This window comes from Chaetodon auriga, chromosome 22 (assembly GCF_051107435.1).
Source record: "Chaetodon auriga isolate fChaAug3 chromosome 22, fChaAug3.hap1, whole genome shotgun sequence".
NCBI lineage: Eukaryota > Metazoa > Chordata > Actinopteri > Chaetodontiformes > Chaetodontidae > Chaetodon > Chaetodon auriga.
Window position 1 is genome coordinate 6544534 of NC_135095.1, and position 21434 is coordinate 6565967.

General features: G+C 43.5%; 1 protein-coding gene across 10 annotated transcripts in view; it reads left to right on the forward strand.

Annotated features, from left to right (window-relative positions):
* Window positions 1–21434, forward strand: part of lrmp (lymphoid-restricted membrane protein) — a 31013-nt gene that overhangs the window by 4469 nt on the left and 5110 nt on the right. For 5 of the 10 annotated variants that reach the window (XR_013075820.1, XM_076721778.1, XM_076721784.1 and 2 more), the window contains exons 5-32: window positions 1063–1121; window positions 1222–1297; window positions 1599–1757; window positions 1848–1965; window positions 2456–2506; window positions 2666–2743; window positions 3011–3067; window positions 3287–3346; window positions 3909–3973; window positions 4178–4270; window positions 4778–4928; window positions 5298–5399; window positions 6128–6279; window positions 8246–8357; window positions 9208–9487; window positions 10972–11024; window positions 13082–13181; window positions 14242–14428; window positions 15949–16036; window positions 18229–18275; window positions 18486–18574; window positions 18696–18889; window positions 19613–19697; window positions 19896–19947; window positions 20034–20061; window positions 20502–20642; window positions 20782–20916; window positions 21041–21188. Coding sequence is in view for 9 of the 10 variants with exons in the window: in XM_076721778.1 (XP_076577893.1) it covers window positions 1063–1121; window positions 1222–1297; window positions 1599–1757; window positions 1848–1965; window positions 2456–2506; window positions 2666–2743; window positions 3011–3067; window positions 3287–3346; window positions 3909–3973; window positions 4178–4270; window positions 4778–4928; window positions 5298–5399; window positions 6128–6279; window positions 8246–8357; window positions 9208–9487; window positions 10972–11024; window positions 13082–13181; window positions 14242–14428; window positions 15949–16036; window positions 18229–18275; window positions 18486–18574; window positions 18696–18889; window positions 19613–19697; window positions 19896–19947; window positions 20034–20061; window positions 20502–20642; window positions 20782–20916; window positions 21041–21188 (2960 nt within the window). In the remaining variant the exon portion in view is untranslated. Of the gene's footprint in view, window positions 1–1062; window positions 1122–1221; window positions 1298–1598; window positions 1758–1847; window positions 1966–2455; window positions 2507–2665; window positions 2744–3010; window positions 3068–3286; window positions 3347–3908; window positions 3974–4177; window positions 4272–4777; window positions 4929–5297; window positions 5400–6127; window positions 6280–8245; window positions 8358–9207; window positions 9488–10971; window positions 11025–13081; window positions 13182–14241; window positions 14429–15948; window positions 16037–18228; window positions 18276–18485; window positions 18575–18695; window positions 18890–19612; window positions 19698–19895; window positions 19948–20033; window positions 20062–20501; window positions 20643–20781; window positions 20917–21040; window positions 21189–21434 lie in introns of all 10 variants that reach the window. The other 5 variants (XM_076721780.1, XM_076721785.1, XM_076721787.1 and 2 more) reach the window with 3 other exon arrangements.

The window sequence follows — 21434 nt, forward strand, 5'->3', positions numbered from 1 at the left end:
TATAGAATCATAAATCAATAATGGATTGTTGTTTTCTGCTGGCTCCATATATCCTGGTTCTGTTCTTATCTTGCTAGAGAAGCCATTTTTAAATTGGAGGTTTGACAATTGAAGTCAAATTTTAGAAACATACAAATTGCAAAGGGAAAGTGTTCAGAGGTGGAGAGTTTCTTGGTGGAGCCTTTGAAAACAAATATACAGTCACTAGTTTAATTTTTTTGTGTTTTGGCTAAATTATTCGCCGATTTTTATGCTCCTTTCTACATCTTGTACTTCCAGCCTCTTTAGCATGGCGGGAAACAGACAGCTTGCACCATCTTTAACACTCCTGTGGCTGACTCATTTACCAACTCATATATTGTGTTGGAGTTATGCAAGTAGATGCTGCGTAGGCGGGTTATGCATCAGATGAGAGATAACTGGTGAGAATTTTTCCCCCCTATTTTCAGCTGTGTGCATCTCCGTTTGACAGCAGCATATCTTAAGTCTCGGAGTCACCTCTGCGTCATCACTGAGTGCGCTCTGTCAGGTCTATATCTAATCAGCAGTTGACTCCTCTGGTCTACTTTGATGTAACTCTGGCAGAAGATTTATTTCTTATGCCAAATTTGACAGGCCTGTGAGAAATGTAAATAAAGCTTAAGACCTCATACCTTGAAGGACTCTTTAAGTGCTACAGTAGAGGTCTGATTTTAGCGATGATGTATTTTCTCTCTGTGTCAAATTGAGTGATGACGTCCTTATGTACATGAAATGGGTGATCACACACTAGTATAAGTGTCAAATGAGTAAGGATTGCACACCAGTCAGGTAGCTCTCCTTGCAGTGTGTCCAGGATCTGTTTGTACGTCATGTACAGGATGAGTTTCAGACTGAGCAGAGAGCTGACTGTTTGTAGTGCTCAGTGTGCCAGGCACCAAAAATGAAACAGTTCAACAAATCATTTCAAACATGCTTTCGGGAGTCCAAAGCAACAGCAAAGTGCATGGCTGCCAAATCCTTGATAAAAAATCACCAGAGTGATTGCACATTTGGATGCTTGATTTCTCTGTTGCACCTCAGGGAAGAGCCAACAGACGACCTCACACAGGACTCAGTCAAACTCAGAGATAGCCTAACTGGTGAGTGATATGCTTTTCACCTCTTTATACAGTACACAAACCTAATTTTGTTGATACCGAGAGCTTTAATACAGGTCTTTTGGATCTGTGTGTTTTTTAGCCAAGAGGTCCATGCTGCTCAATATGACCTCAGGAAGCTTGGAGGCCTTTGGAGGGGAGGCATCCAGAGCAGAATTGTAAGTGATGTGTGTGAATGAGTCCATGTTGTTTTAAATAGGCAATACCATGTCTTTTATTTGTGTATGACCACCCACGCGTGCCCATGTGGTTCATGAAACACTGAATTTCCTGTTCAAGAGTCAAAATAGCCACATCTTTGCACTATGGCAACTGCAGTAACTTACAGGCTGAGTACAATAAAAAGGCCTACTATCTGTCACTCTGTGACACTGAAGGAGAAGGAGATGGAGCTCTGACTGTGTATTTTGGATGTTAGGAGGTGCAGTTAAAGTCCTGTTTGTGCCTTCCTTCCCTCAGTGAGACGTCGGAACTGGTGTATTGTGTTGCCGACCTTCAGATGAGCAACCAAAAGCTCGAGGAGGAGGTCAGGAAGCTGAAGCAGGTGGTGGAGGGCATGGAGGACAGCAACCAGAAGCTGGCAGAGGAGAACGAGGAGCTGCGCAATCAGGCCAGAGTGTAAGGTGCCTGTGCATGCAGAAATCCACGGCACACATCAGTCGCAGCAGTGGTTGGTTGACTTCTATCCCTGTTTGTCCTCTCCCACAGTAACCAACAGCTGGCCCAGAAGGAGAAGATGCTGAAGGAGGAGGTGGAGGAGATGAAGGCCACTCTGAGCTGTACGGAGGAAGGCAGAGCTCGCGCCTCCGCACACAGCAAACATGTGGTCAGTGAAACCCAGGCAGCACAAAGAGGATCTATAAAAATGCTTTCTGCCTGCAGTGCAAACAGATGGCACGAGTCTGTTGTTCCTTCACCTCCACTCCGCACATTCAGACTATGTTTAGACAAGTGTGCGGCACTGTGTTGCAGACCAGCAGTCAAAGCATCAACTGTTGTTGGGTTCGAATTAAAAAGCTCGGCATTTAATGCAGCCTTTAAAGCTGGGCCTCTTTCCCTTGCACCTCTTGTATCTGAATGCAGTGACGCAAGCTGTTAGCAGTTGGCACTTTACCCAGTAAAGTCCGCATCCCAGATTTACATTTGACTTTTAAATTAAATGGCAAAATTCTGCAAATTCTTCAACACATTTCTGTACTATATATAAATGAATTTTGTTTGACTTTGGTGTGAAAGTCAAGAGTGTAATAGAGCAGAAACTTAAGGGCTGAGCAGTCGTCTCCATAGCTGCTATTGATTGCTTTTCTGCCTTTCAGGAGAGAGAAAACCAGAGTCTCATTGCCAAGATCGCTTCTCTTCAGGAAGAGGTACTTCACTGCCCAAAGAGGACTTGACAGTAAAATCAATGACCTGCCTTCACAGGGAATCTGTAGTGGTACAGTCATAGATGAGCAGATTGTGACAAGTTTCTCCTCATGAAAGGATGCAGCTAGCCGCCCTAACTCCCCTTTCTGATGGCTCCACAGAACTTCAAGGCCACCCTGGAGACGGACGAGCTTCAGAGGAGAATTGCGGAGCTGTGTGACATTAACGCTGACCTTCAGGTGCCTTTACTGTCTGTTCATTATCACTTCTATATTTTGCTCTGCATTATTACATCCCTTCTTTTAACTGCTCTTACGCAGTGTCCTTCTCTTATTCATTCCCCCCGGCCCTCAGGCATTTTTGAGTGTGTATCCGCTTCCTTTCTCAGAAAATGACCTTCGTGTTGTAACTCTGTCGCAGGCACAATTAGAAGCACTGGTGACCGTGCTGCCATTGTACTGTACTTTCTTTATGTTGTGATGTAACTGCCTTTTTCCTGTTCTCAGGTGCAGATTGACTCTTTTGATGCTGTCGTCAGTGAGAAGGAAGCTGTGGTAATAGAGGTCAGTGCTTTAATCTTGTTTTATTATCCATTTTACAGTCGCTGTAATGCTTTTTGTTACAGTCGTGATCATTCAATACATAGAATTGCTTGAATCCATTCAGGAGTCACTGGTTCAGGGAAAAATTAAAAATGATATATATAAGTTCTGAATGAAGGCAACTTCTTCATGTCCTCTTTTCCATTTTTTGATTGTGTGTTTTTTACCGTTCTTTTACAGAAGAGCAGACAGATAAATGAGCTGAAGTCTGCAGTGGAGGAATACTCCTCCATCACAGAGGTCAGTGTGTTGAGCTTCACACCCTGTCATTATTTTCTCATAGATGTTCTTGATGCACTGCTTTCTCGTGTGCCTTTTACACGCGCCTTCCAAACTGTTTGGTTTACTCCCACCACTTTTCTTTTAGCTGAAATGAGTTTGCAGGCCGTGATTCTCTCTGACTTCCTGTGTGCAGTACTGGAAAAATCCTCATGTTAAATGAGATTTGAAGAGAGTCACAGAAGAAATTGGCAAATTCAAAAGCATATCAAATGTTGTAAGTCTTGATTAGAAATACCGACCACGAACGTAAGGTAATTGTTTTACTTTAGAAAATGTATATGAATATTGAGGAAAATCACATTTTTAAAACTAAATGTTTGCTGTTCTCTGCCATGTCCAGTGTGTTGGTGCTATTATCAGCATGTGCGTCACTGGCTGATTGACTGTGGGAATTACATCACCTGCTTCCACACACAGGCCTTGTAGTCAACAGTCTTGTTCCAGTGGGGCAACGTAGTTGACCTCTAAGTAACTAATGGGATGGTATGAGTCATGTTGGTGTCTCTGTCGTTGATTCCAGCTGCTGAGAGCAGACAAAAGCAAACTGGAGAACCAGATGCAGATGATGCACCCAGACCTGGCTGGGTAAGTGACCCAGGGTTTGAGATATTAATACGAAGAGAGTTTGACTTTATTTTTTTCACATGGAAGAGAAACCCCTTAAGCCCCAGCTGTATCTTAATATAAAAAAAAAAGAGTCTGGCATGTTCTGGTCATTAACCAAAGCTTTTTTTAATGAACGTCTTTCTTTTTAACTTGTTTGCACCCCCGTCCTCCTGTCCCTCACAGGGCTGGTCTGTCCCTGTCGGTGGCCTACAGGTTGAACCAGAGCAGCTCAGGATCCCTGCAGACAGAACTGGCTCTGGCACAGTCACCACTGGAGGTCAGCACTCCCTTACTCTGTCTTTTTCACTTGCTCCCCTTACATGCTCTTTTTTTTTTTCCTTCTTCTTGCCCTCAATTTCTTATCTCTTACTCGCCTGATCCTCCTCCTTCTCTCATTTTGTCTTACATTTATTCTCATTTCTTTGTGTGCACTGCTTCGTCCCTTTCTTTTTATTCCGACAGAGACTTCATGGCTGCTGTCACCTCTTGGATGTCTTCCTTATAGCTGCCATATATAAACTTGAATGCCCCCTACACTGATACAGCATTCGCACTGACAGACACAGCTTGTCTTGTTGTTTTTTTTATAATCAGTCAGTTTTATGCCTGTAGGCAGGTGATTCATTCTGAAAGATTTTTCCTCCTCAGGCTCTAGGACCTCACACACAATACAAAGCATTTTCTTCGCATGCTATGTACTTGACACAGTTGAGCTTCTGCGAAAATCATATTGACCATATTGGTGTTTCTTGTTTGTGTAAATATATTGTATACACGTCTCCTGCAGGCCCCTCATGGAGTTGACCATTTGTCCACCTCTATGAGCTTTACCTCCCCGCTGGATGAGACGCTGGACAGGGAGGTGCTGCTGATGCTGCAGGGACCCAGCCCAGACCACATGGCTCAGGAGTTCAAGAACCTCCTCAAGAAACTGGTAAGTGTGATTAAGTGTGTGTGAAGGCCTCACTTGCACTTAAATTCTAAATTTGTTTTTGGACTATAGATTGGTGACTAGTGGACAATTTGCATCTCCATAGCAATCTGACTGTAAATGTTACTGTGTTGCAGTAAATTACACTAAACCCCAAGAGTGATGTATTGCAGTAACTGTTGAGGTATACCAAAAAGTGGTCAGTCATCTTGAATTTTTAGTCAAATTCAATCACTACCAGGTTACGATTAGACAATTAGAATAGTATGATGTCGGGTTTATGAAAGCCTTCAAACTTCTTTTGCGTCTTAATAAATTGTGTCCATCTTAAACCATGCTTCTCTCCCCACATGCTTCCTCTTTGTTTCTCAGAAAAGGGATTTCACAGTGGAAAGCGACTCAGTCTTGTCCACAGTTAGGGGCTTGCTGAACGACCACGCACAGCCAGGGGGCAACACAGACAGCAGTCTCCAGGTCAGATCCGCTCACACACTTTCACAGAAACATTTCTTTTGTTCCGCGTCAGCCTACCTACAACATTTGATGTAAGCCTAAGACAGGTTGCAGGTTCACATTGTACTGCTGTGTTTGTGTCTGTACGTGTGCATATGCATCTGAGTTGATTTCAAGCTGAAATGGAAATTATGTGGTGTGATTTCTAGCTTCCTCTCCCTCCACCTGTTGCTCTCTTTCTCCATCTATTACTGCCTCTCTGCTCTTTCTCTCCTTCCCACCCACTATCTCTCCTCTAGAGATCTCTCGCTTATATAACTCTCCAACAGGCCCCATCCAGGCAGTGCTGTTTAGTCAGTGTGTTGTACCATGAACACAGCCCACTCCCCTCCTCCCTCACTCCAACTTTCTCTCTCTCTCTCTCTCTCTCTCTCTCTCTCTCTCTCTCTCTCTCTCTCTCTCTCTCTCTCTCCCCCTCCTCCTGCATTGTTGCCACTCTGCATTCATTAGCCACGTACTGCCATACAGCAGTAAACATACCAAATGAGACAGAAATCATTCGTGGAGCAGAGCTCGACCAGTGCAAGTCAGGCTTCTGCTGCTTCAGTGCGCCGGCTGACACAGAAAGATTGTCAGTTAGGTGTCACAACTTTTTGGAGGTGTGAAAGACGTGCAGCTTTTCAGGCCGTGTGGTTGCTTGTGGCCTTCCACCTAGCAAGAGGCTGACCCTCGGCCTTGTCTCCCCGCAGACGGTGCAGGCCGAGCTGGACGCAAGACGGGCAGACTGGGCCCTCAGCCTGGACCAGCTGGCCCAGTACACAGACTCGCTGGAGAAGGAGCTGATCAAAATGGCCAGTAACATGAGGAGGTCCCGTACCGAGATCCTGCACCTTTCCGTCAGGTGAGTAAATGTTTCGCTGAGCATGTGTGGCCGTTTCTGTGAAAATCAGCGTGCAGTCAGAAATGCATGAGCTGAGTGATGTTTGAGAGTGTAAGAGCAGATGAAGACGGAAGAGAATAGTTTTGTGGATCGTGTAGTGGCTTTTTAAAGACTTGATTGTATGGTAGAAAAACACCTCTTTGAGGTGGAGTTGCTCTTGTGCAGCAGTGATCTCACTGGTTGAATTAAATCTGAGTAGGCAGAGCTTAAGTAGTCATTTTCTGCCAAAGAAAGGTCATACTGATGTCTCTGAACAATACGATAGTGAGAAAGCTTGGGCCCTATTTTACACTTGTTGCAAACTGGCGGACAGCTCAGCGCTAGTATCATTGCTAGTTTCCAACCAACGCAGTTGTCATTTTGCTGTCTAAGTAGCAAATGTGCTCATTTAATTGGCTTATTACTCGTATAGTAAGATCCTCTGATGCCCGTTTCACCTCAGGGAGCTTCAGTGGATCCCTGCTGCTCTTATAGATGATCCGCTTGCACGTTTTCACTTCAAACAGATCTGTTTCCCCAGTAGAAAACTGCTTGCTTCTCCAAATAGTTGACTCTGCCATTTAAAAAAGCAATGTGCCAGGTACAGGTGCACCTGCCTTTTAAAGGCAGTGGGAGATGACATTTAATTCATGTTTCGCCATAAAGACACCAATGATTCAGAAACTAAATACAAACCCTTTGTGCCTTACTAAATGCTCAGATTATGTGCCGTTTAATTAGCAAAAGGGGAGTTGGACATGCCCTAAATGCACTTGTGCTGTGCACTTTAAACCTGTGCTATAAGTCATTTACATAGGACAGCTAGACAATGATAAAGCATTGTACAAGTGAGAAATGTACTGTAATAACAGGAAAAAAAGAAAAACAACTGAAACAAATGCAATCTAGGCATAAAAAGCGACCAAGGCGAACTGCTTAGCCTAGCTGACCTTCCAAGTCCATGCAGCCTAGCTGTCTCTATAATCTTGTTTGGGTGCTTGCAGAGCTTCCAGGATCTTAAATGCCACATGGTCCTCACAGAATTAACATCTGGGCACAGATGAGAGGATTTTATTCAACCAATTAAGTTATTTTTGCCATTAGAGGAGATCTGCCTGTCAGAGAAACAAAACACTTCTATAACTTGCTGAAACTCCACATGCATAACACCACACATTACTCCATGTCAGACCACTGCTCTCCAGGGCTCTGTCTCAGTTGGCCAGTCAGTTGTGCTGAGTGGGGGAAAGACCTGTCAATCATCCTGACCTTCATGACCCCAAAGGGCCCGCCTCATTAGGCCTGGGTCTGGGCCAACTCTGGACTTCACTCTGATTCTTTGTGGGTTTGCCTTGTCCATGTGTGTGTCTGTTTATATGTGTGTTCATGGAGACGGCCATCCCCTTCAGATATATAACAGAGCTAGCGTGGCACAGCATTGGACCAGAGAGGGGGAACTGGTCAGGCTGTCCAGCTGGGATTTAGCGGTATTCAGTTGCCCGGGTAAACTCAGGAACTTTAATATTGTTTGGGAGAAAAGAAAACCGAAGAGGACTCATTGTAAGTGTAGTTCCACCTAATGCTCTGGAGTGTTTGGGCTAATACAGACTGTTTAGAGTAAGACTGGACTATAAGACAGTGCTAGGATCAGGGTTTTGTTAAAGGGGGTTCTGTGTGTGAGATTAGAGGGTCGGACTGGGACTGGATCTACAAAACCGTGAAGTGAAGGAGTCGTTACTGGGCCAGTCGGAGAACTGGCGCTGGTCACCCTGGGCAACAGAATGGGACACTGCATGGGCCTGCGGATTGGGTACAGTATGTCCACTGCACTGTCTTCTAGGATAGGATTTTCTGTCTCTCTGGACAGTTAAGGGTGCTTTGATAATGTGCGTGTTTCTTCCACATTTCTGTTGAAAAAGCGATAATCACACTGAATTTTTGCACGCAGGGTGCAGGAGCAGGAGAACCAGAAGCGTCAGCTGTGTGAGGAGCTGGAGCAGCTAAAGACACCTCAGGACAGCAGAGAGGCCTCATGCCAGACACCTGCACCAGAGGAAGAGGTCAGACTGGAGGAAAGGGTTTAAATCTGTGAATAAACAGCAGCAGCTGGTTGCTTCCACCATTCTCAGAAGTAATCTTTTAACCTCACTCTGTTGTCAGTGTCCATCGTTTAAATGTAAAATGTAATCTCTCTGAGACGTGATCAAGTGTTTCCAACAATGTTTAGATGACCTCTGGCGTCAAAGTCATATTCAATTTGGCATTCATTGGACTTTAATAATTAACACGTGTGTGTGTTTTTGTATGTATTAACATTCAGTTACCACAATAGAAGGATACTGGATTGCTTGGTTGGAAAGCAGTGACAGAGCTCTTGCTGTATTCAGACAGATGGAGTATCTGGTAGAAGAGAGCTGAGTGCGAGTTGGCGGCTGAAGTGGACATGTGCGCGCGCGCACACACACACACACAGTATCAGATGCGACCACACACCTACGCACTGCTCCTCGCACAAAAGGCACTGAGGCACGCTTGAACATTTCCATTACATCACCATTGTTTTTGCTGCAAAACATAATGAACTTGGTGCTGAGGTAGATAGATGTGTGTACAGTAAACAAGTTGCAAATGCTTTGACAAAAAACCCTGCTCTCACTTCTCAATAATTTATTCAGTTTAGCTTTGGATCAAGGACCAGCCACTAAAATTGTATTTCCCGTGGACTTGTTAATCAACAAAAAGAATAATATTAAAAAGAAAATCTAATCCGTATGAGCTCTGTTAATTGGTTTTCTCCAGAAATCACTTACGTGTCCTGTTCTATTTCATCTTTCTCTCAGCGGTATCTGTTGCAAAGTTTTTACTTTTTATCGAGACCTTGTCTTTCTCTTTATTTCTTTTTCTTCTCAGCCTGGAGATGACTTGGACTGGGATGAGGAGTTTGCCCTTCAAGACTTCCTGAAGAACGAGTTAGCAGAAAGGAATTGCAGAGAACAGGACGGACGAACAGACACCAGGCCCGAGGAGACGGCCGATAAATTAACAGACAGAGGTGAAGAGGAGGACGGGGACGAGAAGTGGACGGTGGTGGACACAGCGGGAGAGGGAGAAGTGAGGGACACGTCCACTCCTCTGTCTGCCCTCTCTGGGGAGGTTCAAGCAGGCCACAGGGCAGCAGGAGGGGATCAAGGTGAGTGGGGACACCACCAGCCAACATGTCAGTACTTCAATTGCTATATAATTAATTTAGTATCTTAATGTATTAAACAATGTAGATTTAAATGTATTCATAGAGAACCACTAAGTGCAACACAACTGGTCTATTTCCTTTTAGATACTCATTTTAAATTGGCTTTCAACCCTAAATCTTCTGAATTTATCTCAGTAAAATTCGAGAACTTTGAGCAGTCGTCCGAGATCCTTTAAACCAACTTAACACCAGAATTAGCCCACGGCTAACTGGAGCCTCATAAAACCAAACCAAATAGGGCTAAATATGGTTTAATATTTTTCTAGCTGCATTCTGACCCCCGTTCACTCTCTTCCTATCTCTGAATCCAATGCAGTGGGATTAACAATAGAAATAAACCTTAAGCTCACTTCATGCAACAAGAATGTAAGCTATCAAATGCTGCGTCCTCTCAGCATGAGACTATTGAAGCTGTTGTTTGCAAACTAACTTCAAATGGAAAAACGTAATTCCCCTCTGTCATTTTTTATTTTAGCTGTATTTACTTGAGTGCATGTGTAGATTTAAACATGCCTGTCTCCTGCCAACCCACATTGCTGATGCTAAATATGCCTGCCACCAATAGAGACAAGTCAATATGCACATTATTGGTATACAAAGTCTCAGACCAGCTAGTTCAACACTGTCATGACTTAAAGTTAATTCACGCATGCAGCTGGTGCACTAATTTACAGGTTTCACTACATTTTAGAAGTGTTTTGCAGGATACACTCTAAAGGTGAAGAACAGATTACAGACTTATTGTCTTTGAGTGTTGATTTGTGTGTGTGTGTGTGTGTGTGTGTGTGAGTGAGAGTGAGAGAGAATGAGTGTGTGGATTATCCCCCTGTAATCCATGGGAGTCACAGGGCACTCAGCCACCCTTGAAGCACCAGGACAGTTCACACACTCACTCACTGTAAGGATACACACACACAGTCTGAGGCCATTGGAAGTAGACCCCTGCCTTCTATGGCTGTTGTGGCCCTGGTCTTATAAAGGTTGTGTGTGAGAATGAGTGTGTGTGTCTTTCACAGTATGTGAAATCCTCTCTTCCTCAAGGTCCTTGTATGGCCAGGTGCATGACTGGTCCGAGGCCATGGAGTGAGCTCAGTAATCCGCCATTCCATTGCCTGCATGAGCGGCTGGCAGGCACAGAGACCGAAAACGAGAGTGCGAATGTGGCCATTAATGCCACCTTAGCCATGCATGGTATTTTAACCTCTCTGCCCCTCCCTCAGCTCAGTGCCTTGCATAATAAGACAGTCTGACCGTTTATGGTAAAAGGTGGGGTTGCATTTTTGGATGGCTGTTAACCCCTGTACATGAATTGGACACGGGTTTAGGTTTTTAATGAACAGCTCCTTTGTTTTGTCCCTTGTTCAGCCTTCTCTTTCCCTCCTGATCTATATTTTTCTCTTCCCCTTCCTCTGTATCTGTTACAGACTCAGCAGCCTGCACTGAGTCAGACCCAGAGGTCACCTGTCAATCTTTGCAGGTAAATTTATTGGTGGGATTTTCCTGTCATGTGATTAGGTAGGTACGTGTTGTACAAATTGCATGCTATTAAGTGGAACATTCTGCATTTCTAAAACTAATAAACTTCAGAAAACCTAACTTATTTCAGCTGTTGGATGTAGCATTTCCAAGTAAATTAAAAGTCCGTCCTGAATCTCGTATCTCCTACCCAGTTGTATAACTGGAACTTGATGTTAGGCTAAAGATGAGTACTTATTTCCTTGAAACAGATCTGTGAAATACAGCTGAACAGAATGTAACTTCTACACTTCAAAAGCATTTTTCAATCTCTGGAAAACACATGTTCACATTTGTGATGGCTCACATGTGACTGTCAGAGGGTAACACCAGTTTTGACCTTGAAAATACTTTACCTGTATGATGTATGTACCTTTAGTGCAGTGATTTAAAGATGATTATGTAAAAAAATACTTTGGTATCTCCATGATTTTAAAAGCTAATGACAATATTAAAGGAAATTTGCTGTTGTTAACTGAGGTGCTCTTAAGGAAGACACTGAATCCCAACCTGCTCAGAGGCTAACAATAGCTGCATGTTGAACTGGGCAGCTGTCAGCTGTGTAGCAGGAAGCAGGACTGTACCAAAACAGACTTGGTGCTCAGCTTACTTTCCTTGGCTCAAAACATCAATAAAAAAAAATTGGCACACAAATCTTTGATGTTCTTGAGGGTATAACTATGCACTTCCTTCGCAGTGATGGGAAGGAAGTAGGCAGATTTAACAATGGTAAGGAGGATTAGAGCCATCAGAATCTGTAAAATGCTGTGTCTATTGTGGCATATTTTAACCCCTTAACTACAACTTCTGTGTACCCATTATATACTCACTACTGTATGACAACCAGCTTGAAACTTGCAGGAGATGGGGCATTCATCTCAGTGCACATTTAGTCTGCGTAAAGTTCACACCACATCTGTCACAGTTTTTCTCACACTTGTTTGGTAACACAGTTACAAGCAGGGACTCTTTTGCAAGCTCTTCCTCTTAGTGCATTCAAGGGTGCTCTGACATATTAGATTTCTTCAGTCTCAGACGTCAGATGAGACTGCCCATGAACGCACCATCAGCAAGGAGGGCTTTAAAAACAGTCCCTGTCACCGTGATGGACATAAAGTTTTAACGTCGCTGAAATGACTTGTCTGCTCCTCTGAAATGAATGGGAAGCAATGGCTGCCTCGCAGGTAGGAAATGACTGAAAATACTGTTTGTGATTTGTAGAAAATGGCCACACACGCAAAACTGCTCATGTTTTTGACTCACCAATGTAATGATGTAATTGATTACACATTCTTTTCTCTTCCTCTTTAAGCTTCTGCCCTCTCTCTATCTTTCTTTTTCTCTTACTGGCATTTGCCTACCAAATAGCTCCTCACATATTATTCACAGCCTCTGCTCACAGGCTGCATGCATGCTTGTGTTAAAACTGTCCATTTCCTTATTTAGAATGGCAGTAATGAAACTTTAAGGTCACACAGAGGTAAACGGGAAAATGACCTACTGTTGTGTGTTATTGCCAAAAGAAAGGATTATGCACCTGCATTTAAAGTAAATCTGGCCCAAATAACGATGGGTGCTCTACACTGAACTACACATTAGAGCTATAATCTCATTTGTCACCATCTCTGATCTTGGATGTTATGTATTCCACTCACTTGCAGTCCTCAGTGTTTAATTAATTTCATGGCTGTGAGGTTTTTTGTTTTTTTTTTTAAACTAATTGAAACACTCCATCATGCCGCAGTCAGCGGGAAAATGATGTTTGCTTTTGAATTCCGATGAAGATGACAGTAATTGGGGGTCTTTCCAGCAATCCATCACTGATGGAGCAGATGCTTTGTGCTGTCTGTCAGCTGTTAAATTCTTATGCAATGTCTTCTCATCTGACAAAGATTTGTTTCTGTTGACTGACTGTGGGCCTGCTGTTTAGTACATGGTTAATGTGTGTTGCTTATTTGATCTTTTCACCCCTTTTCTTTTTGAATATTTATCATTTTGTGTGTATATGTGTGTGTACAGGAAGAGGCAGCAGTGCCAGTGAGCGCCCACTCACAAGCTGTCAGCATTAGACACCCAGAGGCGGATGCTCTCCCTGATCTGTCCCACTCAGAGAACAACAGTAAGATCCCCCCCCCCCCCCCCACCATAATTCACTCTCTATATGGATCAATCTTTCTATCTCACTTTCTTCTCCCCCTGCTGTCGGCTTCTCTCTCTACTGTGTGCATTTACAGCATAACCAAAGAGTGAGTCATTTCCTGACTCACTTGGTATTTTTGCAGTTTGTTTAGTCAAGAGAAAACTTTGCAGAATCTTGCAAGATAAAGGTCAAACTCTACTAAATAGCACACGATGAACATCAGTTTTATTGTTGTTTTTTTGGATCCAACCCTGATTCTAAGAAAGTTGGGATGCTGTGTAAAAACAGAACGCAATCATTTGCATTGTTTAGTAACAGTTTCACAAAGTGTTCCTGAGCCCATGTCATAATATCCTTTATACAATCGTGTTCACGAAGTGGTGAACCTCCCTCCATCCTCGCTTGTGAACGACTGAGCCTTTCCAGGATGCCCCTTTCATACCCAATCATGACACTATCACCTGTTACCAGTGAACCTGTTTACCTGTGGAATGTTCCAAACAGGTGTTTTTGGAGCTTTCCACATCTTTCCCAGTCTTTAGTTGCTCCTGTCCCAACGTGTTTGAAACGTGTTGCTGCATCAAATTCAGAAAAATCAATGACGTTGATGAGATAGAACATTAAATATATTGTTTCCAATTGACTGCATGTCAAAAAGGATTAGCAAATGATCACATTTACTTTTATTTATACTCTACCCAGCGTCCCAATTCTTTTTTGGAATCAGGGTTGTACTTAGTGACTGCGTTACTGTTTGTAGTGTGACATACTGTCATTTGAAGAGAGACACAGGTTGTATTAACCACATTTGATCAATTATTATCCTTGTTGTGTTCCATTTACATGCAGGACACAGTTAATTTTCTGCTGCGGTGCTGTCAAAATGCATACATGGAAATGTAGGAAATCAGAGTAAATTACAACAGCTGATAAGAATCACCTGTAATCCTTGAGTGGACTCACCATCACACGCTGATGGTACCTCACACTCAAAGGTTATTTATAGATACAGTAAGATGAACCCATTTTTCTCCTGCAGATACAGAAGCTCCCGAGACCGCAGAGTCTCACTCCTGTGGTCCAGCCCAAAATCTGAGCAGCTCACCTGAACAGGACCAGACAGTCACACTAAGTAACACCCCTCCTACAGCAGCCGAGATGGTTTGTCCCGAACACATACAGAGCGCAGCACCTGCAACGGATGAGAGCGTTACCCAGAGTGAAAGGTGAATGAAGAAATAAATATTGTGTTTGGTAGAAAGGGCACATAATCAGAGTATTAGACTGCCTTTCTCCTTATGGTAATTCCAGATTATATGAAGTAGTGTTTAGTGCAATAGATTTTTTATTTTTTATTTTTTGATATTGTGGGTATTGCATTTCTGTCTGAAATTGTGTTTTTTTTGTAGTACTGCTAGGGGGCACCAAAGTCAAGAATTGTCAAATTTTTTGCATAGTGGCTTTAAGCATGCAGTACTCTTCATGTGTTAATTGCAGCACATGTATTTGTTTATGGTTTTAGAATATTTCAAAAGTAGTTTTTTGCAGTCACATCAAAAGAATGTAAAAATATAGGTGATTGAACGGTGAAACATCTGTTTTCTCTATTTCTGATGAGAGAGCAACTGATCTCTGTACGCAGGGCATCTTTTTCAAACGTGACACAGCAGGTCATAGAGCAGGTCCTACTCAGTATGCTTTCTGAATCATTTTTACTTCCCATGACACATCTGACATAATACTGACAAAACAGGATTCTCCAAAATAAAGAATCTAGAAACAGAGAGCAAAAAAAAAGAACTAGAACTTTGCTCACCACAGACAATGGTGACCCTGCAGTTTAATGCTGCCTTCAAAAGGAACTCATGAGCTCGTGGTTACAGCACTGTAAGTCCTACACGATGCTTGGCATTCAAGTTGTCAAGTCGTGATAACACCAGTGCTCGGCAACGCCAACATGGACACCAAGACGCTCCTCACAGCTCTCTTTGCTTCTTGCCAAGAAATGTTAACTTGTTCCTCAGACATTATAAAATCAGAATGAAGATTAAAATTACAATATATTAAGCTGCCATTCACCAAAAAATGAACTTTCATGGCCCACGCCATCACAACTCTGAGCTCTGAGCTTTCAGAACTGTTCCTCTTCTGTGGTTGTGAGTAACAAAGCACCACAGGCAGCAAAGCAGCCTTCCTTGTCTTTGTATTCTTGATAAGCATATTCTCTCCATCACACCTGAACAGGAACTTTATCCACAGACACACCTGTTGAGTGCAGTGTGGATTAGAAAATCCCACCTAATGGACACAAAAAAAAGGAAGCCTCCATACTGAGGAAACAGACATTACCACAAAGCCTCAGCCAGCATCCTGACTCATTTTCATAGCAGTATAAACTATCCCTGCTGGATTTGAAGTAGATGGGTGTTAACGATATCCTTAGTAGTCATAGTTGATGTCACCATTTTGCTGAGTTTTGTTATTTCCCTATGACATGGTCCACATTTGTTAGTCAAATGGGTGTTTTCCTCGCTGTAGGAGGGGTTTGCAGGCTTATTAGTATCTCTGCAGCCATGCTTTGCATGAGCACAGTCCACCTACAAAGAGACAAAGGCTGTTCCTCATCTCTTACCGTTGCATACTCCTAACAGTTATGCCTCATTAGGTAGATAAAGTGTTTCTAATTTATGAATCAAGACTGAGAAAATGAGTAGCGCTTGACAATTGACCTTTGACCTGTGGTTAGCGCCCAGCCGACCAGCGAGGACCACAGGGGAGAAGAGGAGAAAGAGGGCGAGGTGGACTCAAGCTGTGGAGCCATGAGCCGCACTAAGGTTAGTAGAAGAGGGGAAGTGTAAGGGAATACAACTTCCTCTATTCTGTTCTCCCCACTGCTTCCCCTTCCTCTTTTTTTTTTTGACCCTCTCACTCTCTTTCTCTCTGCCACTTAGTGTGTTTCTTAGCTGAGTGAGTGAGAGTAGGTGTGTTTTGAAGTGAAGTGGGAGGGTGGGGTTCAGTGGGCAGGGTGGGGGCTGGCCTTCCTTCAGAGAGGCTGAGAGTCCTCGCCCTGGGCAAGGAGGAGAGGAGAGGGATGTAAAATTAAGCAAAAGCTCAGGGAATCAGGTGGCCTCATTCTACTGAGCCAGTGTTACAGGATGGGCCATCAGCTTCCCTGAACTCTTTTGCTAAAGCAGGCAAGTACAAAAAAACTTGATGTTGCTCACTGTCAAAGTGTCAAGTTTTAGTAATAAGTTTATTATTGTTTCAAGTTGGACATAGTGCTCCACAAAAGGACAACAGGAAAGGAAGATAATGATTCAGAGTAGATGATCAGTTTAGAGAATTTTCAGTGGGTTTATGTAATAGCCTTGTTGTAATTGGTGACTTTTTGTGTTTGGTAGTTATTTTTTAATGAAATTATTGCAGGTTTTGTTGATAAAATGACATGAAAAAGAAGCAGACAGCCGTCTTCACATGTGAGAAGCTGAAACGGCAAACGTTTGGCATGTTTGCTCGATAAATGACCTCTGCGTTTGTCAATTAATCTTCTGTCCATCGACTAACCAAATGCGATGGCAACCAGCTCTATAGAAGCAGAAGAGTTTATGACTGATGTTCCGGGGCCCGTTAGCAAAGGCCTGGACACCATGGACCTTCACTTCATCAACTTACAATGAGCTGCTTTGATGTACGCTCTATACAATAAGAGGTCCAGCCTCAGCCTCACATGGGCAGTGTTTTCATGTGTTGTGATGCTGTTTCACCACAGTCTGCTTTGCATCCTGCTGAGAGATTGATCAGCTTGGTTTATTCGGTCCCCTGCCTGCTGGTGGCAGGCTGGGCTGCCTCCCTGCTGGGAGAGAGTCTGGGGGGGAGCCGAGAAAGTCGGGATTTGAAGCTGTGGGTGTGTTCAGCATGTCAGTAGAATGCTCTTTTACACTGGCAGAGCCCTGGTCATAAAGGTGTTTGATGATTAAGAAGCAGATCCTGCTTTGAATCTGCCAGCAAAGAGGAGTGGAGTTTCTTGTGAACAAAATCATTTGGATATATTCAAATAGTGAATGGGAGATATTTTCATAGGATGTTTGCCCATATTTGTTGAGGCTGGGCAGTATTAACACAACAGATTAATATTTATCAGCATTTTCTCAGAAGTCATATTTTCATTTTTGAATTATTCACCATAAACTGGAGTTTATGGGGAATAATGGTCAAGTTCCCAGTATTTATTCAGTTTCAGTCAAGCATTTGGTGCCTGATGACCTTGGACATGATTGCGCAGGCATGAAAATCAAAGTTATGGATTATCACTGTATTATTCAGTTTGACTTGCAAATTCCCAACATTTTGGAGGATTGGATGATTTCAACTTCTGGAACATGGCTCCCCAGGAAGCACGTTCAGTCGAATGAACAGACACTGTGTCGGATTTGAATGTGATACCAGTTAATGATGCTGCTAAGAACTAACTGAGCAGTTTAATTTTGCCTCGCTGTGTCTTTGCAATGGATAACGACATTGAAGTCTCCTGAGGCAGCACTGTCCTATTGTGTGCGGTGTCAAAACAGATATTATGCAGACTCATTACACAATATCCGATTGCATTGCTCTGAGTGCTCACCTTGCTCCATTGTTTGTGTGTGTGTGTGAGTGTGCTTGCTCCGTGTATGCACGCTGTCCGCCTCCACTACTTAGCGCTGTGCCAGTGTTAACGTGTTCGCTGAGCACCCCTCTCAGCAACACACTCACACACACACACACACACACACACACACACACACACTAACAGAGCTGCAGGGCTCTCTATGAAGCCATTATATAAGGAATCAGCCCAATCTTTCTCTTCCACTCTCTGTACAGCGTAGATAGCGTTTGACTGCCATGGGACAGGTACGCTACATGTATGTGAATGCATGCGTCTTTTTGCTCACTGATCACTTCTTGTAATGTGGGGTCGAAAAACTGTGCCGCGAGGCCACCTGTCTTTTCCTCACCCCCTCCCTGCTTTACTCTTTGTCCATCTCAGAGCCTGAGCCAGGACCAGTCTGCAAACAGATCAGCAGCGGAGGACAGGTGAGTGATTCACCGTTAGCGCAGGAAACCTTTCGAACTTGCAGGGTTTTCACTCAGCAGCAAAAACTCTCGAAGATTTTAGTGATTTCTGTCAAGATAGAGCTGTTTTCTCTGCAAGTCATGTTTTTTTTTTTTTGTGGTCGTGACATTAAGATTAGTTTTTTTGCAAATGCTGTAGTTTTGTATAAAGATACGCTCTATGTGTCGCAGCACGTGTCTGCTACCTGTGTTGGTGGAAGAGGAGGAGAGCGTGCAGGAGAGTACAACCGAGGGTCCAACGGTAGCTGCCAGCATGGAGGGTAGGAAGAAAATCTGTGTGCATGAAGGAGAAAGACAGAGAACTCTAAGCTGACTGTTTGTTTACGCCTTCTTACATCTGCGTGTAACTTTGACCACCCACACACCAACTCTTCCTTCCAGGGACAGACCAGCTCACCAGCAGCGGAGCGACTGCCTTCCCTGATAGGAGCTCTCCTCAGTCACAGTCGTCCATCACACATGCCAGCCAATCAGGGAGCGGCATGGGCAGCGTGACCTCTGATCCCAGCCGTTCGGAGGATGGCGCAGCCAGAAAGGACTCCCTCCCCCTCAGTGGCAAAAATAAGAGAGAACTGGTAAGACCTGCTCTACTCCCACTTTCTTCTCAAACGACTGTTGGATTAGTGTTTCCATGTATTAATGGTGATTTGAAGTCATTTGACTGACTACTGTTGGAGTTTATCACTGCTTTTTTGTAGCTCATTATACCGTACTTTCTACTGCTTTATTATTTTTGAATTTGGATATGGTGGCTGTTAATTTTATAACAGGTTTTATTTTCATTCAGGGTTGTAGGTAATACAATGATTATGATGGAGTTCAGAACGGAGTAGATCTACTGGAACACCAGGAACAAAGAATGCAGCCGGTGTAATTAAGATTAAGTTTTGTCAGTGATGAGATTGTGCCATCGGTATTTTCATTCATCCTGAAATGCTGTCTTTCCAGCTATGCAAGTGTCTGTGTGTATGAAAGATAGAGAGAGAGAGAGAGAGAGAGAGAGAGAGAGAGAGAGAGAGAGAGAGAGAGAGGAGGGAAGAGCATATAGTTTCATTTTAGCTCCACTCAGGATCAGATCATTGAGAATCAAGAGCCAGCCACACTGGCAGCCGCTTCGAACGTTCACATTTTGTTATGTAAAGACCATCGAAGGCGAGGGAGGGAGCAGTGAGGGAGCGAGGGAAGGGAGCAGTATGGATGTTGAGTGCAGTGCGAGCATGGAGGGATCAGAGTTGAAAGGTGAGCAGGAGGGGGAGAAGGAGCAGAGAGAGGCAGTAATGTTTGTCCGGGTCCTTCAGGAGATGTCACACAGCATGGAGGCCATCGAGGAGCACAAGGATCAGGAGGACCAAAGTGAGACCAGCATGGCCACTGAGAAGGAATGTATGTGTAACAATATTCATTCTACACTCTTATATACTTGATAATATAGAGAATATGTACCACCTGTCCTTTGATGCCAAATTGAATTCTGTTTTGAGTGCTTGTACATTGAGTCTTTGAAAATCGAAATGTGGATTGCGTAATTTGATCAGGCGTTTGTCATGTCATGATACACCCACTTATCATTTCCTCATCCAGCTGAGACGTCAGTGATCTCTGACACCAGTGACACCTTCAAAGACAGGAACAGGTAAGACATCAGTTCATCACAGTAACACAACCTGACATGTAATCATAGATGTGTAAATGTCCTAACTGTTGTCTCTTCACCTGCAGCCTGTCTCCTAGTGACAAGGAGATTGAGGTATGTACACTATTAGCATTCTATGATTAGTAATGCAAGCAAAAGGTGTGCTAAGGACGGTTTTTGGATTGCTTTTAATATATATATATGACACTTTATGTGTTGAGTTCTCCTCAGTAGGCTGACTGTATGAATTAGCATGTTGAACACAAAGTGGGTCACTCTTTTGTTACACAGCCTTTTCTCTCAGGCCAAGTGTGCATCTCAGAAATCAGACATAAAAAGTTAACATGTCAGTACGTTTATACAACTCTGAAACTCACAGAAAACACATAAAAAGTGAACACTTGTTAATGCAGACTGAGGAAATTATCTTGAAATCTGAGGGTTTTTTACAGGAAAGTGCAGAGCTTTTGTAATTTATCCGGTGTATCTTATCTGCTAGCACAGTAATAGTGTCTGAAAAAAAAAAAGGAATAGTGTCCCTTTATTGTTTTAAGACGGAGTTCCAGCGTCTAGCATTGGGCTTCAAGTGTGACATGTTCACCCTGGAGAAGAGACTCCGGCTGGAGGAGAGGTCACGTGACCTGGCTGAGGAGAACGTCCGCAGGGAGGTGTCCAGCTGCCAGGGCTTACTGCAGGTCAGTCTGCTTACACTGTGTGTGTCACAGTCCAGCCTTGTTTTCATTTTTTGATGATTACACACTGAATATTTGCAGTGCAGCTTAGAGTTTTTTTTTTTTTCTCTCCCTCTCTCTCTCTTCTGTGCTCCCCTCCCAGGCTCTGATTCCCCTGTGTGAGGATGATAACCAGTCCATGGAGATCATCCAGCGGCTCCAGAAGAACCTGGATATCCTCATCCAGTCCATGACCAGGGTGTCCAGTCGCTCTGAGATGTTAGGAGCTATTCACCAGGTGGGATAATGTGTGTTTATGTTGTCAGCTTCAGTTGTATTCCTGTGCAAACAAACCAAATCATACTGTCTTATGACTTTGATCCTGATGACATAACGGAGCCTTGTGTGTGTGTGAATGTCAGGAGAGTCGTATCGGTAAGGCTGTGGAGGTGATGATCCAGCATGTGGAGAACCTGAAGAGGATGTACACCAAGGAGCATGCGGAGCTGCTGGAGCTGAGAGAAACGCTCATGCAGAACGAGAGGTCGTTTGGATCACATACCGAGAGAGGCATGTAGACACACACGCATTACAGACTATCATGGTGCAAGTCATTTATGGATTGATGTTATCAGTTATATACTCTTTTATTTAAAATGAAAACCTGATACATATTTAGTGTTAAACCTCCATAGAACGCTGGCTCCATATAGTGACAAACCCATCTACCTGTGCTGGATGCATGTGTGTGTATAAACAATGTGTACAATGTGTGATTGCACACACAAACCACATATATACAAGGTAACTAAACTC